This window comes from Oncorhynchus masou, unplaced genomic scaffold, assembly GCF_036934945.1.
Source record: "Oncorhynchus masou masou isolate Uvic2021 unplaced genomic scaffold, UVic_Omas_1.1 unplaced_scaffold_1114, whole genome shotgun sequence".
Taxonomy (NCBI): domain Eukaryota; kingdom Metazoa; phylum Chordata; class Actinopteri; order Salmoniformes; family Salmonidae; genus Oncorhynchus; species Oncorhynchus masou.
Window position 1 is genome coordinate 45,430 of NW_027000869.1, and position 25,940 is coordinate 71,369.

Genomic DNA, 25,940 nt, shown 5'->3' on the forward strand with positions numbered 1-25,940 from the left:
TGTAGACTTGTCATTCTGCAGTAGTTATATAGGATGAACCTTCACTAGAATACATCCTATATGTAGACTTGTCATTCTGCAGTAGTTATATAGGATGAACCTTCACTAGAATACATCCTATATGTAGACTTGTCATTCTGCAGTAGTTATATAGGATGAACCTTCACTAGAATACATCCTATATGTAGACTTGTCATTCTGCAGTAGTTATATAGGATGAACCTTCACTAGAATACATCCTATATGTAGACTTGTCATTCTGCAGTAGTTATATAGGATGAACCTTCACTAGAATACATCCTATATGTAGACTTGTCATTCTGCAGTAGTTATATAGGATGGACCTTCATGAACATCCTGTATGTAGACTTCATTCTGCAGTAGTTATATAGAATACATCACTATATGTCCTATATGTAGACTTGTCATTCTGCAGTAGTTATAGAGGATGAACCTTCACTAGAATACATCCTATATGTAGACTTGTCATTCTGCAGTAGTTATATAGGATGAACCTTCACTAGAATACAGGACATCCTATATGTAGACTTGTCATTCTGCAGTAGTTATATAGGATGAACCTTCACTAGAATACATCCTATATGTAGACTTGTCATTCTGCAGTAGTTATAGAGGATGAACCTTCACTAGAATACATCCTGTATGTAGACTTGTCATTCTGCAGTAGTTATAGAGGATGAACCTTCACTAGAATACATCCTATATGTAGACTTGTCATTCTGCAGTAGTTATATAGGATGAACCTTCACTAGAATACATCCTATATTGTCATTCTGCAGTAGACTTGTCATTCTGCAGTAGTTATATAGGATGAACCTTCACTAGAATACAGGACATCCTATATGTAGACTTGTCATTCTGCAGTAGTTATATAGGATGAACCTTCACTAGAATACATCCTATATGTAGACTTGTCATTCTGCAGTAGTTATAGAGGATGAACCTTCACTAGAATACATCCTATATGTAGACTTGTCATTCTGCAGTAGTTATATAGGATGAACCTTCACTAGAATACAGGACATCCTATATGTAGACTTGTCATTCTGCAGTAGTTATATAGGATGAACCTTCACTAGAATACATCCTATATGTAGACTTGTCATTCTGCAGTAGTTATATAGGATGAACCTTCACTAGAATACATCCTATATGTAGACTTGTCATTCTGCTGTAGTTATATAGGATGAACCTTCACTAGAATACATCCTATATGTAGACTTGTCATTCTGCAGTAGTTATATAGGATGAACCTTCACTAGAATACATCCTATATGTAGACTTGTCATTCTGCAGTAGTTATATAGGATGAACCTTCACTAGAATACATCCTATATGTAGACTTGTCATTCTGCAGTAGTTATATAGGATGAACCTTCACTAGAATACAGGACATCCTATATGTAGACTTGTCATTCTGCAGTAGTTATATAGGATGAACCTTCACTAGAATACATCCTATATGTAGACTTGTCATTCTGCAGTAGTTATAGAGGATGAACCTTCACTAGAATACATCCTATATGTAGACTTGTCATTCTGCAGTAGTTATATAGGATGAACCTTCACTAGAATACAGGACATCCTATATGTAGACTTGTCATTCTGCAGTAGTTATAGAGGATGAACCTTCACTAGAATACATCCTATATGTAGACTTGTCATTCTGCAGTAGTTATATAGGATGAACCTTCACTAGAATACATCCTATATGTAGACTTGTCATTCTGCAGTAGTTATATAGGATGAACCTTCACTAGAATACATCCTATATGTAGACTTGTCATTCTGCAGTAGTTATATAGGATGAACCTTCACTAGAATACAGGACATCCTATATGTAGACTTGTCATTCTGCAGTAGTTATATAGGATGAACCTTCACTAGAATACATCCTATATGTAGACTTGTCATTCTGCAGTAGTTATAGAGGATGAACCTTCACTAGAATACATCCTATATGTAGACTTGTCATTCTGCAGTAGTTATATAGGATGAACCTTCACTAGAATACAGGACATCCTATATGTAGACTTGTCATTCTGCAGTAGTTATATAGGATGAACCTTCACTAGAATACATCCTATATGTAGACTTGTCATTCTGCAGTAGTTATATAGGATGAACCTTCACTAGAATACATCCTATATGTAGACTTGTCATTCTGCAGTAGTTATATAGGATGAACCTTCACTAGAATACATCCTATATGTAGACTTGTCATTCTGCAGTAGTTATATAGGATGAACCTTCACTAGAATACAGGACATCCTATATGTAGACTTGTCATTCTGCAGTAGTTATATTCTGCAGGATGAACCTTCACTAGAATACATCCTATATGTAGACTTGTCATTCTGCAGTAGTTATATAGGATGAACCTTCACTAGAATACAGGACATCCTGTATGTAGACTTGTCATTCTGCAGTAGTTATATAGGATGAACCTTCACTAGAATACAGGACATCCTGTATGTAGACTTGTCATTCTGCAGTAGTTATATAGGATGAACCTTCACTAGAATACATCCTATATGTAGACTTGTCATTCTGCAGTAGTTATATAGGATGAACCTTCACTAGAATACAGGACATCCTATATGTAGACTTGTCATTCTGCAGTAGTTATAGAGGATGAACCTTCACTAGAATACATCCTATATGTAGACTTGTCATTCTGCAGTAGTTATATAGGATGAACCTTCACTAGAATACAGGACATCCTATATGTAGACTTGTCATTCTGCAGTAGTTATATAGGATGAACCTTCACTAGAATACATCCTGTATGTAGACTTGTCATTCTGCAGTAGTTATAGAGGATGAACCTTTATATAGGATGAACACTAGAATACATCCTATATGTAGACTTGTCATTCTGCAGTAGTTATATAGGATGAACCTTCACTAGATCCTATATGTAGACTTGTCTAGAATACATCCTGTATGACTTGTCATTCTGCAGTAGTTAGACTTGTCATTCTGCAGTAGTTATATAGGATGAACCTTCACTAGAATACATCCTATATGTAGACTTGTCATTCTGCAGTAGTTATAGAGGATGAACCTTCACTAGAATACAGGACATCCTATATGTAGACTTGTCATTCTGCAGTAGTTATAGAGGATGAACCTTCACTAGAATACAGGACATCCTATATGTAGACTTGTCATTCTGCAGTAGTTATATAGGATGAACCTTCACTAGAATACATCCTATATGTAGACTTGTCATTCTGCAGTAGTTATATAGGATGAAACCTTCACTAGAATACAGGACATCCTGTATGTAGACTTGTCATTCTGCAGTAGTTATATAGGATGAACCTTCACTAGAATACATCCTATATGTAGACTTGTCATTCTGCAGTAGTTATATAGGATGAACCTTCACTAGAATACAGGACATCCTATATGTAGACTTGTCATTCTGCAGTAGTTATAGAGGATGAACCTTCACTAGAATACAGGACATCCTATATGTAGACTTGTCATTCTGCAGTAGTTATATAGGATGAACCTTCACTAGAATACAGGACATCCTGTATGTAGACTTGTCATTCTGCAGTAGTTATAGAGGATGAACCTTCACTAGAATACATCCTATATGTAGACTTGTCATTCTGATAATGGTCGTGGATTATTATTGTCTACATGGGATCCTCATTTATTCTCTCCTTTTTAGAACCACACATAAAATACCTCTAATGGAAGCAGCTGTGTGTGTCTCTCTCTAACAGCAACCTTGGGGCCAGAATTCAGTTTACAATCCTATCCTCTAACCCATCCCCTTATCTCCTCTCTTGTCCTTCAGAGGTCCTATAAAGTCTGGAGCCTGGCACACTCCAGCTGCCGTCGCTGTCACCAGCGTTACAGTATGCTGCCTGCCGTGGTGAAGCTCTGCTGTGGAATCTCCTACCCTACCCTCACCTCAGGACCATGGCAGGTAAAAACAGACAACTATATAAATCTTGGGTGTGTCCTAAGTGGCTGCCTATTCCCTATATAGTGCATTACTTTTGACCAGGGCACTACAGGGGGGCCATTTTGGATGCAGGCCTGGAGAGAAGCATCAATTTTCTCTCATTCCTTAGAATGTAGGATTACCGTGTCTTGCACACTGCACATCGCCTTGTCCCAGATCAGTTTGCGCTGCCTTGCCAACTGCCTCCTATGGTCATTGTAAGACAGCACAAACAGATCTGGGACCAGCCAGTGCGCGTGCAGCTGGATGGAGTTATGTATTGTTGCTGTTAATGCTATGGCGTCTTGGCTGTGACTAGTAGTAGTCTTAGTTTGTGGAGAGAAATGCTGAGAAGTCCTCATCAAAGTGTACAGCACTTTGACTTGCAGACTGGATCAAATGCAGCCTGAGTGGCCGTCTGTGTCATGCTAAACATGTTTGGCTTGATAATGAGCAATGGAGTTGACAAGAGAACAAACAGATCTAGGACCAGGTTATAGGAGGAGATAACAGATCTGGGACCAGGCTATAGTAGGATCTGACCAGGCTATTGAAGGAGACAACAGATCTGGGACCAGGCTATAGTCGGAGACAACAGACCTGGAATCAGGCTATAGTAGGAGATAACAGATCTGGGACCAGGTTATAGGAGGAGACAACAGATCTGGGACCAGGCTATAGTAGGAGAAACAGATCTGGGACCAGGCTATAGTAGGAGACAACAGATCTGGGACCAGGCTATAGTAGGAGACAACAGATCTGGGACCAGGCTATATGAAATGTGCTTTGCAAATGAAGTCTGACTGTTATTATTGTGATCCTACGACAGGACTGCAACGGCTAGCTATCGCAGCGATTGGCCAGGAGCTAGCTCACATGCAGAGGAATGGGCAGAGCCAACTACCAGCATGGACCAGCCATATGGGTTGGCAGACTGGCATCGTTCAGCATCAACACAGTGGTAAGCCTGACAATGATACACAAATTACATACATTTTCAATGACGTTATTATTTTACACAGAGCACAAACTGCCCTTAACCTAGATATAATTACATATTTTCAAAGGGTATTACTTTTTACTATCACTTACTGACCATTGAATATTAAACAGCTCCAATTAGAACTCAATCAAGCAGTGCTGCTGTCCTGTGTGGCTCAGTCGGTAGAGCATGGCGCTTGCAACGCCAAGCGTCGTGGGTTCGATTCCTGCTGGGGCCACCCATATGTAAAAGTAGTGGCCCCAGCCGACTTGTAAGTCGCTTTGGACAAAAGCGTCTGCTAAATGGGATATATTATTATATTATTATTATATTAACTTGTAAACTTGTTACAGAGAGCTCCAGAAGAGAGGTAGTCCACCCAGTCCCGTTGAAAGAGGAGGAGCTGCTGTACATGAGGTGTGGGCACGAGGCGCTGACCAAGGCTCTGGACATTGTTGACGATAAGAATGGATGGAAAACAGAACTCACAGAGGTAGTGCATCATCCATACATCCATACATCATCGTTGATTAAAGAGGCAATCCGGGATTTGAATATAGATTTTTGTCAAACTATCCTGTGTTTCCCCTTTAAAATATGTTGATCCCTGTGGTCATGCATATAGTTTCAATCTCCACAAATAGCTAGGAAACCTTGTACTGATGCCAAAACAGCAAACTGTCATATAAGACAAAGGGGGGTACATGATCTGAGTAGCTATTACCATGGTAAAACCCTTCAAGTGTAATTGACATGGGCACTTTGTGCCAAAATTTCAAACTTTCTAAAATTTTACATTTTAGTCAATTATAAGATCAAAGCAACTTACGGCTTGTGGATTCAATTTAGTGAAGTAGGAAACCTTTTGCCTACATATCTACTGACAGTCTAATGCTACATATCTACTGACAGTCTAATGCTACATATCTACTGACAGTCTAATGCCACATATCTACTGACAGTCTAATGCCACATATCTACTGACAGTCTAATGCTACATATCTACTGACAGTCTAATGCTACATATCTACTGACAGTCTAATGCTATATCTACTGACAGTCTAATGCCACATATCTACTGACAGTCTAATGCCACATATCTACTGACAGTCTAATGCTACATATCTACTGACAGTCTAATGCTACATATCTACTGACAGTCTAATGCTACATATCTACTGACAGTCTAATGCTACATATCTACTGACAGTCTAATGCTACATATCTACTGACAGTCTAATGCCACATATCTACTGACAGTCTAATGCTACATATCTACTGACAGTCTAATGCCATATCTACTGACAGTCTAATGCTACATATCTACTGACAGTCTAATGCTACATATCTACTGACAGTCTAATGCCACATATCTACTGACAGTCTAATGCCACATATCTACTGACAGTCTAATGCTACATATCTACTGACAGTCTAATGCTACATATCTACTGACAGTCTAATGCTACATATCTACTGACAGTCTAATGCTACATATCTACTGACAGTCTAATGCTACATATCTACTGACAGTCTAATGCTACATATCTACTGACAGTCTAATGCTACATATCTACTGACAGTCTAATGCTACATATCTACTGACAGTCTAATGCTACATATCTACTGACAGTCTAATGCTACATATCTACTGACAGTCTAATGCCACATATCAACTGACAGTCTAATGCTACATATCAACTGACAGTCTAATGCCACATATCTACTGACAGTCTAATGCTACATATCTACTGACAGTCTAATGCTACATATCTACTGACAGTCTAATGCTACATATCAACTGACAGTCTAATGCCACATATCTACTGACAGTCTAATGCCACATATCCAAACCTTCTCTTTCCGTTACTTTTGACATTTAGGAAAACTTCATCTAAATAGCTATTACCATGGAAACCTTGTACCGGTAATGTGCATATCAAAACAAATTGAAATGTTATTGGTCACATATACACATATTTAACAGATGTTATTGGTCACATATACACATATTTAACAGATGTTATTGGTCACATATACACATATTAAACAGATGTTATTGGTCACATATACACATATTTAACAGATGTTATTGGTCACATATACACATATTTAGCAGATGTTATTGGTCACATATACACATATTTAGCAGATGTTATTGGTCACATATTTAACAGATGTTATTGGTCACATATACACATATTTAACAGATGTTATTGGTCACATATACACATATTTAGCAGATGTTATTGGTCACATAAACACATATTTAACAGATCTTATTGGTCACATTCACATATTTAACAGATGTTATTTGTCACATACACATATTTAACAGATGTTATTGGTCACATTCACATATTTAGCAGATGTTATTGGTCACATATTTAACAGATGTTATTGGTCACATATACACATATTTAACAGATGTTATTGGTCACATATACACATATTTAGCAGATGTTATTGGTCACATAAACACATATTTAACAGATCTTATTGGTCACATTCACATATTTAACAGATGTTATTTGTCACATACACATATTTAACAGATCTTATTGGTCACATTCACATATTTAACAGATGTTATTTGTCACATACACATATTTAACAGATGTTATTGGTCACATACACATATTTAACAGATGTTATTTGTCACATACACATATTTAACAGATGTTATTGGTCACATTCACATATTTAACAGATGTTATTTGCCACATTCACATATTTAACAGATGTTATTTGCCACATTCACATATTTAACAGATGTTATTGATCACATACACATATTTAACAGATGTTATTTGTCACATACACATATTTAACAGATGTTATTGATCACATACACATATTTAGCAGATGTTATTGCAGGTGTAGCGAAATGCTTGTGTGTCTAGCTCCAACAGTGCAGTAATATCTAAGAATTCACAACAATACACACTTTACACACAAACCTAAAAGTAAAATAATGTAATAAAGGAATATATAAATATTAGGATGAACAGCGTTGGAGTGGCATAGCCTGAAATACTGTAGTATAGCATACAGTATATGAGATTTAAATATGTAAACATTATTAGAAGTCACTATTAGGCCTTCCGGGTGGCGCAGTGGTTAAGGACGCTGTACTGCAGCGCCAGCTGCGCCACCAGAGACTCTGGGTTCGCACCCAGGCTCTGTCGTAACCAGCCACGACCAGGAGGTCCGTGGGGTGACACACAGTTGTCCGGGTTAGGGAGGGTTTGGCCAGTAGGGAAATCCTTGTCTCATCGCGCAACAGTGACTCCTGTGGCGGGCCGGGCGCAGGTGACAGGTGCACAGTGTTTCCTCCGAACACATTGGTGCGGCTGGCTTCCGGGTTGGATGGTGCTGTGTTAAGAAGCAGTGTGGCTTGGTTGGTGCTGTGTTGATTGCAGTGTGGCTTGGTTGGTGCTGTGTTAACCAGTGTGGCTTGGTTGGTGCTGTGTTAAGAAGCAGTGTGGGAGTTGGGTTGTGTATTGGAAGACACATGACTTTCAACCTTCTTCTATCCTGAGCCGTAAGTTGTAGCGATGAGACAAGATAGTAGATACTAGAAAAAGGGGTAAAATGTAAAAAAATATATATACATTTTTTTTAAAGTCACTATTGTTCCATTATTAAAGTGGACAGGGTTACGTAATGGGGTGGAAGCCTTGAGATAGAAGCTGTTTTTCAGTCTCTCGGTCCCAGCTTTGATGCACCTGTACTGACCTCGCCTTCTGGATGATAACGGGGTGAACAGGCAGGTTATTGTCCTTTATGGTCTTTTTGGCTTTTCTGTGACGTCGGATGCTATAGGTGTCCTGGAGGGCAGGTAGTTTGCCCCCGGTGATGCATTGGGCAGACTGCACCATCCTCTGGAGAGTCCTGCAGTTCAGAACCGTGCAGTTGCTGTACCAGGCTGTGATTACAGCCCGACAAGATGCTCTCAATTGTGCATCTATAGAAGTTTGTGAGGGTTTTAGGTGCCAAGCCAAATTTCAGATCGTCGGTGATGTGTATGCCAAGGCACTTGAAGCTTTACACCTGCTTCACTGCGATGAAGAAGGTGTTTAGCTTGACCGGAAGCAAGATGTTAGAGTCCACGACGTGGCTGGTTTTCCCTTTGTAAATGCCACACTGCCAAAACGTTGTAACTCTGGAATAGAGAAATGTTCTGTAATCTCAGGTCCAAATGAAGTAGAAAGACTAATCACAAGAGAACGTTCAGTAACTGTGTTCTATAGAAAATCAGGACATCATTAGAAACCTTCCTGAAACTGGTGTTGTTAAAGGATGCCACATTACAAACATTCCCTGTAACTTTCCGTCTTAGGAGAATGGGGATGTGATCTACAGTAAAGTGCTGTCTGGGGACAGGAAGGTCTTCAGACTGGAGACTGTGTTAGACGCCACGCCAGAAGAGATACATCACATCCTGTGGAAGGTGGAGGAGATGCACCAGTGGAACCCAAGCATCAAAAACATCAAGGTAACTAACTGGTCCATCATAGTAGGGTAGTTGTTGGTCAATGTGTAATCTTAACACCTCCCCTTAGGAAATCATTGATCTTCTGTTCTCCTTGGTCTCCATCTATTATGGCATCCTTTAGATAGTTATTCTACATATACACATGTTATTATCCAACTGGAATACTATTTACCTGCTAAGTATGTGTATTATGGTCTGTAAACTGTGAAATATTTGTAAAACGGTGTTTCTAAAACTCTAATAAAACAATTTATATTATTAATGCTATTATTATAATAACTATTATTATTATTATTATTTCATTTGTATTACTTTGTTTATTTATTTTTCCTTTTTTCTCTGTGATTTTCGGGGTGGGGGGAGCGGTGGGGCATTAGGAAGGGTGGGAAACAGGGAGGGGGTCGGGGATCAATAGGGAATGTTCTGAAGGGATAAACAAATAAATGAAAAAGCAACGTGACAAATTATTAAAAATATGGAATTGTTTTATGATGGGCATACTATGGTCATTCAGCTTTTTTATTTTGAATTGTAGGACCCTTGTTAAAAAAATATATATAACAAAATAATTTGATAAAATAATGAATTTGGCCTTTACTACTATAAGCACATCGATGGTACTGACTTCAGACGAGTCCCCTGACGTGTGGGGGGCAGAACTCTCTGACGCTACAGACATTTTCTTGAGAAGACCGATGTTGTGGGGATGGTCTCATGGTTTGACAAACACCGCTGCAGCTCTGCCACCTTCCACCGCAGACGAGGAAGTGCGACATTGGCGCATTGAGACGCATTCCATGCAAAAAAACAGATACCATATCTCTAGCTTAAACTAGATGGGGAATTGTTTATTGTGTTACTTAGATTGACGTACCGGTGTGTCAATCGACTACAGGGGTTTAAGTAATTCAGTAATCACTTCATAAAAATTAGGTAAGCATAAAACAGTCAACAATTTCAGGACTACAGACACCCAGAACTGGTCAGTCCACCCTCTAGTGGCGAAATTAAGAACTGCAGAAAATGCACAGTCAAATAGGAGAATAATATAGATTTTTATAGAGGCACACTGAAACAAGAAACCTGACACAGTGTGTACATGATAAGAATTAAAATATGCAAATGAGCAAAAGCTGTAAATGAGCAAAAGCTTAAAGGAAATAGACACCTGGCTCAAACAGAAACCTGTCTCTAATAAGGGCCTATTGTTTTCAGTGAATTAAGCAAATAACCACCCAGGCTATGAATTGAAGTTTTACGGTAGACATGGGCCACAGTGTCAATAGTCGATAGTTTTACGGTAGACGTAGAACACACAGTGTCAATAGTCGATAGTTTTGCGGTAGACGTAGACCACACAGTGTCAATAGTCAATAGTTTTACGGTAGACGTGGACCACACAGTGTCAATAGTCAATAGTTTTACGGTAGACTTAGACCACACAGTGCCAATAGTAAAACGGTAGACATAGACCACAATGTCAACAGTCGATAGTTTTACGGTAGTCTTAGACCACACAATGTCAATAGTCAATAGTTTTATGGTAGACTTAGACCACACAGTATCAATAGTCAATAGTTTTATTGTAGACTTAGACCACACAGTGTCAATAGTCAATAGTTTTACGGTAGACTTAGACCACACAATGTCAATAGTCAATAGTTTTATGGTAGACGTGGACCACACAGTGTCAATAGTCAATAGTTTTACGTAGATGTGGACCACACAGTGTCAATAGTCAATAGTTTTACGGTAGATGTGGACCACACAGTGTCGATAATCGATAGTGTCGCTAGTTTTACGGTAGATGTGGACCACACAGTGTCGATAATCGATAGTGTCGCTAGTTTTATGGTAGACATGGACCACACAGTGTCGCGGTAGACATGGACCACACAGTGTCGATAATCGATAGTGTCGCTAGTTTTACAGTAGTTGTGGACCACACAGTGTTGCTAGTCGATGGTGTCACTCTAGACATGGACCACACAGTGTTGCTAGTCGATGGTGTCACTCTAGACATGGACCACACAGTGTTGCTAGTCGATGGTGTCACTCTAGACATGGACCACACACTGTTGCTAGTCGATGGTGTCACTCTAGACATGGACCACACAGTGTTGCTAGTCGATGGTGTCACTCTAGACATGGACCACACACTGTTGCTAGTCGATGGTGTCACTCTAGACATGGACCACACAGTGTTGCTAGTCGATGGTGTCACTCTAGACATGGACCACACAGTGTTGCTAGTCGATGGTGTCACTCTAGACATGGACCACACAGTGTTGCTAGTCGATGGTGTCACTCTAGACATGGACCACACACTGTTGCTAGTCGATGGTGTCACTCTAGACATGGACCACACAGTGTTGCTAGTCGATGGTGTCACTCTAGACATGGACCACACAGTGTTGCTAGTCGATGGTGTCACTCTAGACATGGACCACACAGTGTTGCTAGTCGATGGTGTCACTCTAGACATGGACCACACAGTGTTGCTAGTCGATGGTGTCACTCTAGACATGGACCACACAGTGTTGCTAGTCGATGGTGTCACTCTAGACATGGACCACACAGTGTTGCTAGTTGATGGTGTCACTCTAGACATGGACCACACAGTGTTGCTAGTCGATGGTGTCACTCTAGACATGGACCACACAGTGTTGCTAGTCAATGGTGTCATGCACCACACATTGTCGATAGTCTTTACAACACCAGGATATCACACTTGTCTGGTGACATTCTGATGAGGGAAGAACAAACTACTTCTGCAGATCCTGTGTCTTCAGCTGGCATTATAAATGCCTTCGTCCCAACTGGCATCCTATTCCCTATACAGTGCATTATTTATTTTGTATTTTATTTAACTAAGCAAGTCAGTTAAGAACAAATTCTTATTTTCAATGACAGCCTAGGGAACAGTGGGTTAACTGCCTTGTTCAGGGGCAGAACAACAGATTTGTACCTTGTCTACTCGGGGATTTGATCTTGCAACCTTTTGGTTACCGGTCCAACGCTCTAACCACTAGGCTTCACTGTCGCACTAGTTGTGACATGAGAAAGCAGCGTCCCATATAGATAATATGGTCCTATTTGGGACACATAGCAGTAGAGTGAATGATATTGTAATGTCAGTCCGTCTCTTGTGTTGAAGGTTCTGAAGCAAGCTGGCCCGGAAACCATGGTTACGCACGAGGTGTCAGCAGAGACAGCCGGCAACCTGATAGGCCAGAGAGACTTCCTGAGTGTGAGACACTTCTCCAGACAGGAGTCATGTATCTATCTGGGGGGAGCAGCCACGCACCTGGAGACCTTCCCTCCTCAGAAAGGCTTCGTCAGGTAACAAGAACACCGGCTTTGCTCCGATAAGCCTGGCTCATAGAGTTGGTTAAAGGGTGCTCTTGGACCACAACCTGTATATGGCTCATAGAGTTGGTTAGAGGGTGTGCTTGGACCAAAACATGTATATGGCTCATAGAGTTGGTTAGAGGGTGTGCTTGGACCAAAACCTGTATATGGCTCATAGAGTTGGTTAGAGGGTGCGCTTGGACCAAAACCTGTATATGGCTCATAGAGTTGGTTAGAGGGTGCGCTTGGACCAAAACATGTATAAATGGCTCATAGAGTTGGTTAGAGGGTGCGCTTGGACCAAAACCTGTATATGGCTCATAGAGTTGGTTAGAGGGTGCGCTTGGACCAAAACCTGTATATGGCTCATAGAGTTGGTTAGAGGGTGCGCTTGGACCAAAACCTGTATATGGCTCATAGAGTTGGTTAGAGGGTACGCTTGGACCAAAACCTGTATATGGCTCATAGAGTTGGTTAGAGGGTGCGCTTGGACCAAAACCTGTATATGGCTCATAGAGTTGGTTAGAGGGTGGGCTTGGACCAAACCCTGTATATATGGCTCATAGAGTTGGTTAGAGGGTACGCTTGGACCAAAACCTGTATATGGCTCATAGAGTTGGTTAAAGCGTGCGCTTGGACCAAAACCTGTATATGGCTCATAGAGTTGGTTAGAGGGTATGCGCTTGGACCAAAACCTGTGTATATGGCTCATAGAGTTGGTTAGAGGGTGCGCTTGGACTAAAACCTGTATATGGCTCATAGAGTTGGTTAGAGGGTGCGCTTGGACCAAAACCTGTATATGGCTCATAGAGTTGGTTAGAGGGTGCGCTTGGACCAAAACCTGTATATGGCTCATAGAGTTGGTTAGAGGGTGCGCTTGGACCAAAACCTGTATATGGCTCATAGAGTTGGTTAGAGGGTGCGCTTGGACCAAAACCTGTATATGACTCATGCTGTCACAGAAGGGCCATTGCAAAGGTTATTTGATATAATGGTTATTTGATACAAAGGGTATTTGATATAAAGGGTATTTGATATAAAGGTTATTTGATACAAAGGTTATTTGATACAAAGGTTATTTGATATAAAGGTTATTTGATATAAAGGTTATTTGAGGTTCAGTTAATAATCATGCTGTAGGTTTCTATACATTACATTGTTAACAGAGTTTTACCGAGTGATTTTGTTTACATGATCTGAACAGAGCGGAGGACGGACCAACGTGTATTATCATCGAGCCCCTGGCAGACGACACAGGCAGGAGCCACTTTACGTGGCTCCTCAACATGGATGTCAAGGTAGATTTCTTTTCATTTTTTATTTATTTTTTAAATCAACTTTAATTTCGTATCCACTTCCTGAATTGAGTGACTTGAATTGGAATTGATTTGTTAGGCTACCCATGGACCAGGATGTCATATCACATGTCCGTTTAGATCTTGAATATCAATTCAAACCTCCCCTTTAAGTAGTCTGAGTGTCGGTCTGTTTGTGCTATTGTGCCAACTCCTTGTCATTCACTGTCATGCCAAACATGTTCATATGACATATCACACAAAACAGACAGGCACTCAGGCTACTTAAGGGGAGGTTTGAATTGATATTCAAGGCTACCATCAATGTCTAAAGCTGCTGTGAAAAGGACTTCTCCTTCACCCAACTACAGACAGCTGATGTTCTGAAAGAGCTGCAAAATCTGGATCCCTATAAATCAGCCGGGCTAGACAATCTGGACCCTCTCTTTCTAAAATTATCCGCTGAAATTGTTGCAACCCCTATTACTAGCCTGTTCAACTTCTCTTTCATATCGTCTGAGATACCCAAAGATTGGAAAGCTGCCGCGGTCATCCCCCTCTTCAAAGGGGGAGACACTCTAGACCCAAACTGTTACAAACCTATATCTATCCTGCCAAGTTCGAAAGCCAAGTTAACAAACAGATCACCGACCATTTCGAATCCCACCGTACCTTCTCCGCTATGCAATCTGGTTTCCGAGCTGGTCACGGGTGCACCTCAGCGACGCTCAAGATCCTAAACGATATCATAACCGCCATCGATAAGAGACATTACTGTGTAGCCGTATTCATCGACCTGGCCAAGGCTTTCGACTCTGTCAATCTGCATTCTTATCGGCAGACTCAACAGTCTTGGTTTCTCAAATGACTGCCTCGCCTGGTTCACCAACTATTTCTCAGACTGACTTTCTCATGGTCTGAGAGTCCTTTAGGTGCCTTTTGGCAAACTCCAAGTGAGCTGTCATGTGTCTTTTACTGAGGAGTGGCTTACGTCTGGCCACTCTACCATAAAGACCTGATTGGTGGAGTGCTGCAGAGATGGTTGTTCTTCTGGAAGGTTCTCCCATCTCCACAGGGGAACTCTGGAGTTCTGTCAGAGTGACCATCGGGTTCTTGGTCACCTCCCTGACCAAGGCCCTTCTCCCCTGATTGCTCAGTTTGGCCGGGCGGCCAGCTCTAGGAAGAGTCTTGGTGGTTCCAAGCTTCTTCCATTTAAAAATGATGGAGGCCACTGTGTTCTTGGGGATGTTCAATGCTGCATAAATGTTTTGGTACCCTTCCCCAGATCTGTGCCTCGACACAACCCTGTCTCGGAGAACTACGTGCAATTCCTTCGGCCTCGTGGCGTGATTTTTGCTCTGACATGCACTGTCAACTGTAGGACCTTATATAGACAGGTAGACTCAAATAGACAGGTGTGTGTCTTTCCAAATCATGTCCAATCAATTGAATTTACCACAGGTGGACTCCAATCAAGTTGTAGAAAAATCTCAAAGATGTTCAATGGAAACAGGATGTACCTGAGTTCAATTTCGTGTCCAATAGTAAAGGGTCTGAATACTTATGTAAATAAGTTATTATTATTTTTAATTAAAAATCTGTTTCGCTTTGTCATTATTTGGTATTATGATTAAGGACATTTTTTATTTAATCCATTTCAGAATGAGGCTGTAACTTAACAAAATGTGGAAAAAGTCAAGGGGTCTGAATAGTTTCCGAATGCACTGTATGTGTGTATGTATGTATGTATGTATGTATGTATGTATGTATGTATGTATGTATGTATGTATGTATGTAGGTAGGTGGGTGGGTGGGTGGGTGGGTGGGTAGGTATGTATGTATGTGAGTGCCAGTTTCTAACGTAGACTTTGTTTGGGGTTTCTGTTATCATCTATGCACAATCACTTTACCTACATGTACATATGAATACTATCCGAATGCACTGTATGTATGTATGTAGGTGGGTGGGTGGGTGGGTAGGTAGGTAGGTAGGTATGAGTGTATGTATGTATGTGAGTGCCAGTTTCTAACGTAGACTTTGTTTGGGGTTTCTGTTATTATCTATGCATAATCACTTTACCTACATGTACATATTACCAGGTACCCCCTGTATTTAGCCCCACTATTGTTATTTTCTGCTGCTCTTTAATTATTTGTTATTCATATCTTTTACTTTTTTTGTATAGGTATTTTCTTAAAACTGCATTGTTGGTTAAGGGCTTGTCAGTAAGTATTTCACTGTAAGGTGTACACCTGTTGTATTCAGTATTTCACTGTAAGGTCTACTACACCTGTTGTATTCAGCACTACACTGTAAGGTCTACTACACCTGTTGTATTCGGCATTTCACTGTAAGGTCTACTACACCTGTTGTATTCAGCACTACACTGTAAGGTCTACTACACCTGTTGTATTCAGCACTACACTGTAAGGTCTACTACACCTGTTGTATTCGGCATTTCACTGTAAGGTCTACTACACCTGTTGTATTCAGCATTTCACTGTAAGGTCTACTACACCTGTTGTATTCAGTATTTCACTGTAAGGTCTACTACACCTGTTGTATTCAGTATTTCACTGTGAGGTCTACTACACCTGTTGTATTCAGCATTTCACTGTAAGGTCTACTACACCTGTTGTATTCAGTATTTCACTGTAAGGTCTACTACACCTGTTGTATTCAGCATTTCACTGTAAGGTCTACTACACCTGTTGTATTCAGCACTACACTGTAAGGTCTACTACACCTGTTCTATTCAGCATTTCACTGTAAGGTCTACTACACCTGTTGTATTCAGCATTTCACTGTAAGGTCTACACCTGTTGTATTCAGTATTTCACTGTAAGGTCTACTACACCTGTTGTATTCGGCATTTCAATGTGAGGTCTACTACACCTGTTATATTCAGTATTTCACTGTAAGGTCTACTACACCTGTTCTATTCAGCATTTCACTGTAAGGTCTACTACACCTGTTGTATTCAGCATTTCACTGTAAGGTCTACTACACCTGTTGTATTCAGCATTTCACTGTAAGGTCTACTACACCTGTTGTATTCGGCACATGTGACCAATAAACTGTGATTTGATTTGAAGATTGAATGTGCATGTACTGTATTTTCAGGGCTGGCTGCCAAAGTCAATCGTCAATCAAGCTTTGCCCCGAGCGCAGGTGGATTTCACCCGGCGTCTGCGCACACGGCTGTCCGAGGGACCGACTCAGCGACACACAAACCACCATGCTCCCACAGTGTCTGGAGCCGGACAAACACCGCACACACTCTCTCTGACACACACTCACTGGAGTTGAGTGCTTGGGAGTAGAGACAGAGACAGAGAGACTTAGAGAGAGACCGGAGGACCTGGATGCCATTCACACACACACACAGAGAGAGAGAGAGAGACCGGAGGACCTGGCTGCCATTCACACACACACACACACAGACAGAGAGAGAGAGAGACCGGAGAACCTGGATGCCATTCACACACACACACACACACACACACACACACACACACACACACACACACACACACACACACACACACACACACAGAGTCGTCTGCAGGCTGGCTCTGGCCTTTCACTAGGAGCACCCAGACACCCAGAGGAGAGCCACCCACCGCTGGGTAGACATGCCAGGGTGCCCTCTCTTTCAGGGTGTGTGTGACAGACACACACATCTACACACACACACACGCACACACACACACACACACCTACACACACACACACATCTGCACACACACACATCTACACACACACACATGCACACACACGCACGCACGCACACACACGCACGCACGCACACAGGAAGTGTTGGTTGAAGCTACTCTGAATATATAGTTTACCAAGCTACCAATTACTTCACACCGGAATAAGTTAAGCTACACTAAAGCTCACTCCATCCAAACTACTTTGTGAAAAAGTATCATATCTAAATCTGAAACGTCATAGACTACACATTACCAGAATAGTTCACTTTGGGTTCATATCTTAACAGAATGTGTCATTTTGCAGCCTGTTAAAGACCCCAAAACAATATTTCAAATAAAAATTAGGCAGGTGGCATGCCGAAAAAGACAGGAAATTATTGCCTACTTTGGCCATATTTTATTTTTGCCAAAACAGTAGTATGTAGTTCCAGTAGTTAGCTACACCGCTACATGGTATAACAGTAGTGTGTAGTTCCAGTAGTTAGCTACACCGCTACATGGTAAAACAGTAGTATGTAGTTCCAGTAGTTAGCTACACCGCTACATGGTAAAACAGTAGTGTGTAGTTCCAGTTGTTAGCTACACCGCTACGTGGTAAAACAGTAGTGTGTAGTTCCAGTAGTTAGCAACACCTCTACATGGTAAAACAGTAGTGTGTAGTTCCAGTAGTTAGCTACATGGTAAAACAGTAGTGTGTAGTTCCAGTAGTTAGCTACACCGCTACATGGTAAAACAGTAGTGTGTAGTTCCAGTAGTTAGCTACATGGTAAAACAGTAGTGTGTAGCTCCAGTAGTTAGCTCCACCGCTACATGGTAAAACAGTAGTGTGTAGTTCCAGTAGTTAGCTACACCGCTACATGGTAAAACAGTAGTGTGTAGTTCCAGTAGTTAGCTACATGGTAAAACAGTAGTGTGTAGTTCCAGTAGTTAGCTCCACCGCTACATGGTAAAACAGTAGTGTGTAGTTCCAGTAGTTAGCTACACCGCTACATGGTAAAACAGTAGTGTGTAGTTCCAGTAGTTAGCTCCACCGCTACATGGTAAAACAGTAGTGTGTAGTTCCAGTAGTTAGCTACACCGCTACATGGTAAAACAGTAGTGTGTAGTTCCAGTAGTTAGCTACACCGCTACATGGTAAAACAGTAGTGTGTAGTTCCAGTAGTTAGCTACACCGCTACATGGTAAAACAGTAGTGTGTAGCTCCAGTAGTTAGCTACACCGCTACATGGTAAAACAGTAGTGTGTAGTTCCAGTAGTTAGCTACACCGCTATAATAATAATTAACTACTGAAAACACCACCAAGATTTGAATTTAGTTCAACTACCAAGCTACTGCAAAATGTAGTTACATTACATGTACAGTAATACACTACTACCCAACACTGCGCCCTGGCACACACACACACCCACACCCACACACCCACACACCCACACACACACACACACACACACACACACGCGTCTGCCCGTCTGAGAGAACAGGCTGAGCTCATAATAGGAATTCATGAATAATCTACTGTACCAGTATCCAGGCTGTATCACAACTGGCTGTGATTGGGAGTCCCATAGGGCGGTGTACAATTGGCCCAGCGCCGCCCAGGTTTGGCTGGTGTAGGACACCATTGTAAGTAAGTAACTGACTTGCCTAATTAAATAAAGGTTACATTTAAAAATATATATATATAATAATTAACCACACAAACCTCATGACTATGTATTTCTATGTCTTCTGTAAGTCTGCAACTGCCTGAAACACCTCCAAAAGAAATGCCTTTCAGTCTACTATCAGATGCAATATTAGTAGCTGACTGTACAGTATGATGTGGTGCATTCTGGAGAGAAAAATAAAATAACCTTAATGTCTTCAAATATTGCTTCCAACAGAGTATTTTCAAAAACACTCCTCTTTCTACATTTCCATTTCATAAATACAATGTTAACAAAGCACAAAGAGAAGAGGAGGACAATATATGTTCTCGTGATGCAGGACAAGCAGCCTTATTGGAAACAAAGACTGTTCTAATGATCATTCTAGTGATGCAGGACAAGCAGCCTTATTGGAAACAAAGACTGTTCTAATGATCGTTCTAGAGATGCAGGACAAGCAGCCTTATTGGAAACAAAGACTGTTCTAATGATCGTTCTAGTGATGCAGGACAAGCAGCCTTATTGGAAACAAAGACTGTTCTAATGATCGTTCTAGTGATGCAGGACAAGCAGCCTTATTGGAAACAAATGCTGTTCTAAGGGCAGGTCTGTTTGTGGCTAGATATGTTCAAACGTTTAGTCAGAATTGTTGGTTAGTAGGCTATTTGTGATGTCATCATGCGCTGTTTGCATCAGGGGCGTAGACGTGGATGAGCCTTGGTGGACAGAGGCCCACCCACTGGGGAGCAAGGCCCTGACAGGCCCACCCAATCAGATTGATGCGGTTTAAGCATTGTTGTGGACTTCGACAATCACATGTTTGTATTGTTTCTATTCTAAAAAAAAGGTGTGATTTTGAGAGTGAAAATCTGAAAACATAAGAAAGACACCACGTGTGAAAAAAAACTCCTTTGCTGGACGGGCCGTTTGGGACCTTTTGGCAAAATTAGAGTACACCCACATTTCTAGGCACCACTACATCACTGGATAGGGCTGATGGAGAGACAGCAGTCACACACAGCACGATGTTAAAGCACCACAACATCACTGGATAGGGCTGATGGAAAGACAACAGTCACACACAGCACAATGTTATAGCACCACTACATCACTGGATAGGGCTGATGGAAAGACAGCAGTCACACACAGCACGATGTTAAATAACCACTACATCACTGGATAGGGCTGATGGAAAGACAGCAGTCACACACAGCACGATGTTAAATAACCACTACATCACTGGATAGGGCTGATGGAAAGACAGCAGTCACACACAGCACAATGTTATAGCACCACTACATCACTGGATAGGGCTGATGGAAAGACAACAGTCACACACAGCACGATGTTAAATAACCACTACATCACTGGATAGGGCTGATGGAAAGACAACAGTCACACACAGCACGATGTTATAGCACCACTACATCACTGGATAGGGCTGATGGAAAGACAGCAGTCACACACAGCACAATGTTAAAGCACCACTACATCACTGGATAGGGCTGATGGAAAGACAACAGTCACACACAGCACAATGTTAAATAACCACTACATCACTGGATAGGGCTGATGGAAAGACAGCAGTCACACACAGCACGATGTTAAATAACCACTACATCACTGGATAGGGCTGATGGAAAGACAACAGTCACACACAGCACGATGTTAAAGCACCACTACATCACTGGATAGGGCTGATGGAAAGACAGCAGTCACACACAGCACGATGTTAAATAACCACTACATCACTGGATAGGGCTGATGGAAAGACAACAGTCACACACAGCACGATGTTAAAGCACCACTACATCACTGGATAGGGCTGATGGAAAGACAACAGTCACACACAGCACGATATTATAGCACCACTACATCACTGGATAGGGCTGATGGAAAGACAACAGTCACACACAGCACAATGTTAAAGCACCACTACATCACTGGATAGGGCTGATGGAAAGACAACAGTCACACACAGCACAATGTTAAATAACCACTACATCACTGGATAGGGCTGATGGAAAGACAGCAGTCACACACAGCACGATGTTAAATAACCACTACATCACTGGATAGGGCTGATGGAAAGACAGCAGTCACACACAGCACGATGTTAAATAACCACTACATCACTGGATAGGGCTGATGGAAAGACAGCAGTCACACACAGCACAATGTTATAGCACCACTACATCACTGGATAGGGCTGATGGAAAGACAACAGTCACACACAGCACGATGTTAAATAACCACTACATCACTGGATAGGGCTGATGGAAAGACAACAGTCACACACAGCACGATGTTATAGCACCACTACATCACTGGATAGGGCTGATGGAAAGACAGCAGTCACACACAGCACAATGTTAAAGCACCACTACATCACTGGATAGGGCTGATGGAAAGACAACAGTCACACACAGCACAATGTTAAATAACCACTACATCACTGGATAGGGCTGATGGAAAGACAGCAGTCACACACAGCACGATGTTAAATAACCACTACATCACTGGATAGGGCTGATGGAAAGACAACAGTCACACACAGCACGATGTTAAAGCACCACTACATCACTGGATAGGGCTGATGGAAAGACAGCAGTCACACACAGCACGATGTTAAATAACCACTACATCACTGGATAGGGCTGATGGAAAGACAACAGTCACACACAGCACGATGTTAAAGCACCACTACATCACTGGATAGGGCTGATGGAAAGACAACAGTCACACACAGCACGATATTATAGCACCACTACATCACTGGATAGGGCTGATGGAAAGACAACAGTCACACACAGCACAATGTTAAAGCACCACTACATCACTGGATAGGGCTGATGGAAAGACAACAGTCACACACAGCACAATGTTAAATAACCACTACATCACTGGATAGGGCTGATGGAAAGACAGCAGTCACACACAGCACGATGTTAAATAACCACTACATCACTGGATAGGGCTGATGGAAAGACAACAGTCACACACAGCACAATGTTATAGCACCACTACATCACTGGATAGGGCTGATGGAAAGACAACAGTCACACACAGCACGATGTTAAAGCACCACTACATCACTGGATAGGGCTGATGGAAAGACAGCAGTCACACACAGCACAATGTTATAGCACCACTACATCACTGGATAGGGCTGATGGAAAGACAGCAGTCACACACAGCACGATGTTATAGCACCACTACATCACTGGATAGGGCTGATGGAAAGACAGCAGTCACACACAGCACAATGTTATAGCACCACTACATCACTGGATAGGGCTGATGGATAGACAGCAGTCACACACAGCACGATGTTAAAGCACCACTACATCACTGGATAGGGCTGATGGAAAGACAGCAGTCACACACATCACGATGTTAAATAACCACGACATCACTGGATAGGGCTGATGGAAAGACAACAGTCACACACAGCACAATGTTAAATAACCACTACATCACTGGATAGGGCTGATGGAAAGACAGCAGTCACACACAGCACGATGTTATAGCACCACTACATCACTGGATAGGGCTGATGGAAAGACAACAGTCACACACAGCACAATGTTAAATAACCACTACATCACTGGATAGGGCTGATGGAAAGACAGCAGTCACACACAGCACGATGTTATAGCACCACTTCATCACTGGATAGGGCTGATGGAAAGACAACAGTCACACACAGCACAATGTTAAATAACCACTACATCACTGGATAGGGCTGATGGAAAGACAGCAGTCACACACAGCACGATGTTATAGCACCACTACATCACTGGATAGGGCTGATGGAAAGACAGCAGTCACACACAGCACGATGTTAAAGCACCACTACATCACTGGATAGGGCTGATGGAAAGACAGCAGTCACACACAGCACGATGTTAAAGCACCACGACATCACTGGATAGGGCTGATGGAAAGACAACAGTCACACACAGCACGATGTTAAAGCACCACTACATCACTGGATAGGGCTGATGGAAAGACAACAGTCACACACAGCACGATGTTAAATAACCACTACATCACTGGATAGGGCTGATGGAAAGACAGCAGTCACACACAGCACAATGTTAAATAACCACTACATCACTGGATAGGGCTGATGGAAAGACAGCAGTCACACACAGCACGATGTTAAATACCCACTACATCACTGGATAGGGCTGATGGAAAGACAGCAGTCACACACAGCACGATGTTAAAGCACCACTACATCACTGGATAGGGCTGATGGAAAGACAGCAGTCACACACAGCACGATATTATAGCACCACTACATCACTGGATAGGGCTGATGGAAAGACAGCAGTCACACACAGCACGATGTTATAGCACCACGACATCACTGGATAGGGCTGATGGAAAGACAGCAGTCACACACAGCACGATGTTAAATCACCACTACATCACTGGATAGGGCTGATGGAAAGACAACAGTCACACACAGCACGATGTTAAAGCACCACTACATCACTGGATAGGGCTGATGGAAAGACAACAGTCACACACAGCACGATGTTAAAGCACCACTACATCACTGGATAGGGCTGATGGAAAGACAGCAGTCACACACAGCACAATGTTAGGATAAGCAGTCCATAAACTCTAGCATAATAAGCCAGTAGGTGCCAATCGGAAGAATACAAAAACACAACTATTCAATTTACCACTAAATGTACTACTACTATTTTCCGTTGCAAAAACAAGACATGTCACTTTTACCACTCAAAAGTAACCTGTGACCTAAAGTTTAAAGTGGAACTGAGAGCGTTGTAACTACTTTGCAGATATGAAACAAACATACAATAATAATTTCAGTCAAACATATCTAATTCAAGCATTTCGCTACACTACAAGCATTTCGCTACACTCGCATTAACATCTGCTAACCATGTGTATGTGACAAATAAAATTTGATTTGAATTCCCAGTTTATGCCACAAAACCAACTTTATGAGAGGTTTTAAAAATAGGTTATATTTGACTCGGCGTTACATGACGCACACTAAGGCATTGTTGGTAGAATAGATGGGTGCAGATTAATGCATGTCTAATATAATTCACCGATAGAAAAATATTGCTGTCAGGTTGTAAATCCCAGCTGGCCTGTCAGGTTGTTAATCCCAGCTGGCCTGTCAGGTTGTAAATCCCAGCTGGCCTGTCAGGTTGTAAATCCCAGCTGGCCTGTCAGGTTGTAAATCCCAGCTGGCCTGTCGGGTTGTAAATCCCAGCTGGCCTGTCGGGTTTTAAATCCCAGCTGGCCTGTCGGGTTGTAAATCCCAGCTGGCCTGTCGGGTTGTAAATCCCAGCTGGCCTGTCGGGTTGTAAATCCCAGCTGGCCTGTCGGGTTGTAAATCCCAGCTGGCCTGTCGGGTTGTAAATCCCAGCTGGCCTGTCGAGTTGTAAATCCCAGCTGGCCTGTCGGGTTGTAAATCCCAGCTGGCCTGTCGGGTTGTAAATCCCAGCTGGCCTGTCGGGTTGTAAATCCCAGCTGGCCTGTCGGGTTGTAAATCCCAGCTGGCCTGTCAGGTTGTAAATCCCAGCTGGCCTGTCAGGTTGTAAATCCCAGCTGGCCTGTCAGGTTGTAAATCCCAGCTGGCCTGTCAGGTTGTAAATCCCAGCTGGCCTGTCAGGTTGTAAATCCCAGCTGGCCTGTCAGGTTGTAAATCCCAGCTGGCCTGTCAGGTTGTAAATCCCAGCTGGCCTGTCAGGTTGTAAATCCCAGCTGGCCTGTCAGGTTGTAAATCCCAGCTGGCCTGTCTGGTTGTAAATCCCAGCTGGCCTGTCGGGTTGGAAATCCCAGCTGGCCTGTCGGGTTGTAAATCCCAGCTGGCCTGTCGGGTTGTAAATCCTAGCTGGCCTGTCGGGTTGTAAATCCCAGCTGGCCTGGTACATCGTGTGCTGCCTCCATTCCGGATGCACTGTTTCAGTTTCAATGACGAATGTAACTAAAGCTGGGAGTGTCAATACAATCAAACGAGCAAGGGCAATGATTACAAGTCAATCAACACACTGCTAATAGGCTAGCGTATCTATGTAGCAAGCTAAAAATACAGAGCCTAGAGTTAGCTAGATAGCTAGCTAGATATTTGCTAGGAGGATGTCATGCCATTGGAGGAGTGGGTGAGTGACTACTTTTTCCCCTCATATTGTTTTTCGATGGATATACACAGCTAGAGATGCAACTTTAGCCAGTTAGCTTGGTTGGGACAAGCATGCATTGGCAGGCAAGCTGCAGAAGGACGTGGAGGCTACAATTCCCCATCGTTTATCACTCTGGCTAGCATTAGTTGTTGATCTTGTTGATGTGCATAACTGAGGGAAATAGAGTCTACCTTTTCATGGTTGTTTGATCATTAGGACTGTAAAGTCCCCAAATGTAAGAGGACTCCTGTGGTATTTATATATTTACAGAAATCCATTCAGGTGTATTTTG

The 25,940-nt window shown here is 42.1% G+C and overlaps 1 protein-coding gene and 1 pseudogene across 1 annotated transcript in view; both read left to right on the forward strand.

Annotated features, from left to right (window-relative positions):
• The window catches only part of LOC135529193 (A disintegrin and metalloproteinase with thrombospondin motifs 3-like), a 47,250-nt gene extending 43,532 nt beyond the window's left edge, over positions 1-3,718 (forward strand). The window contains exon 6 of the mRNA XM_064958054.1: positions 3,707-3,718. Within this exon, the coding sequence (XP_064814126.1) occupies positions 3,707-3,718 (12 nt within the window). The remainder of the gene's footprint in view (positions 1-3,706) is intronic.
• A 180-nt stretch (positions 3,719-3,898) lies between these two features.
• On the forward strand, positions 3,899-20,265 carry LOC135529194 (steroidogenic acute regulatory protein, mitochondrial-like; annotated as a pseudogene).
• Positions 20,266-25,940: the final 5,675 nt, after the last annotated feature.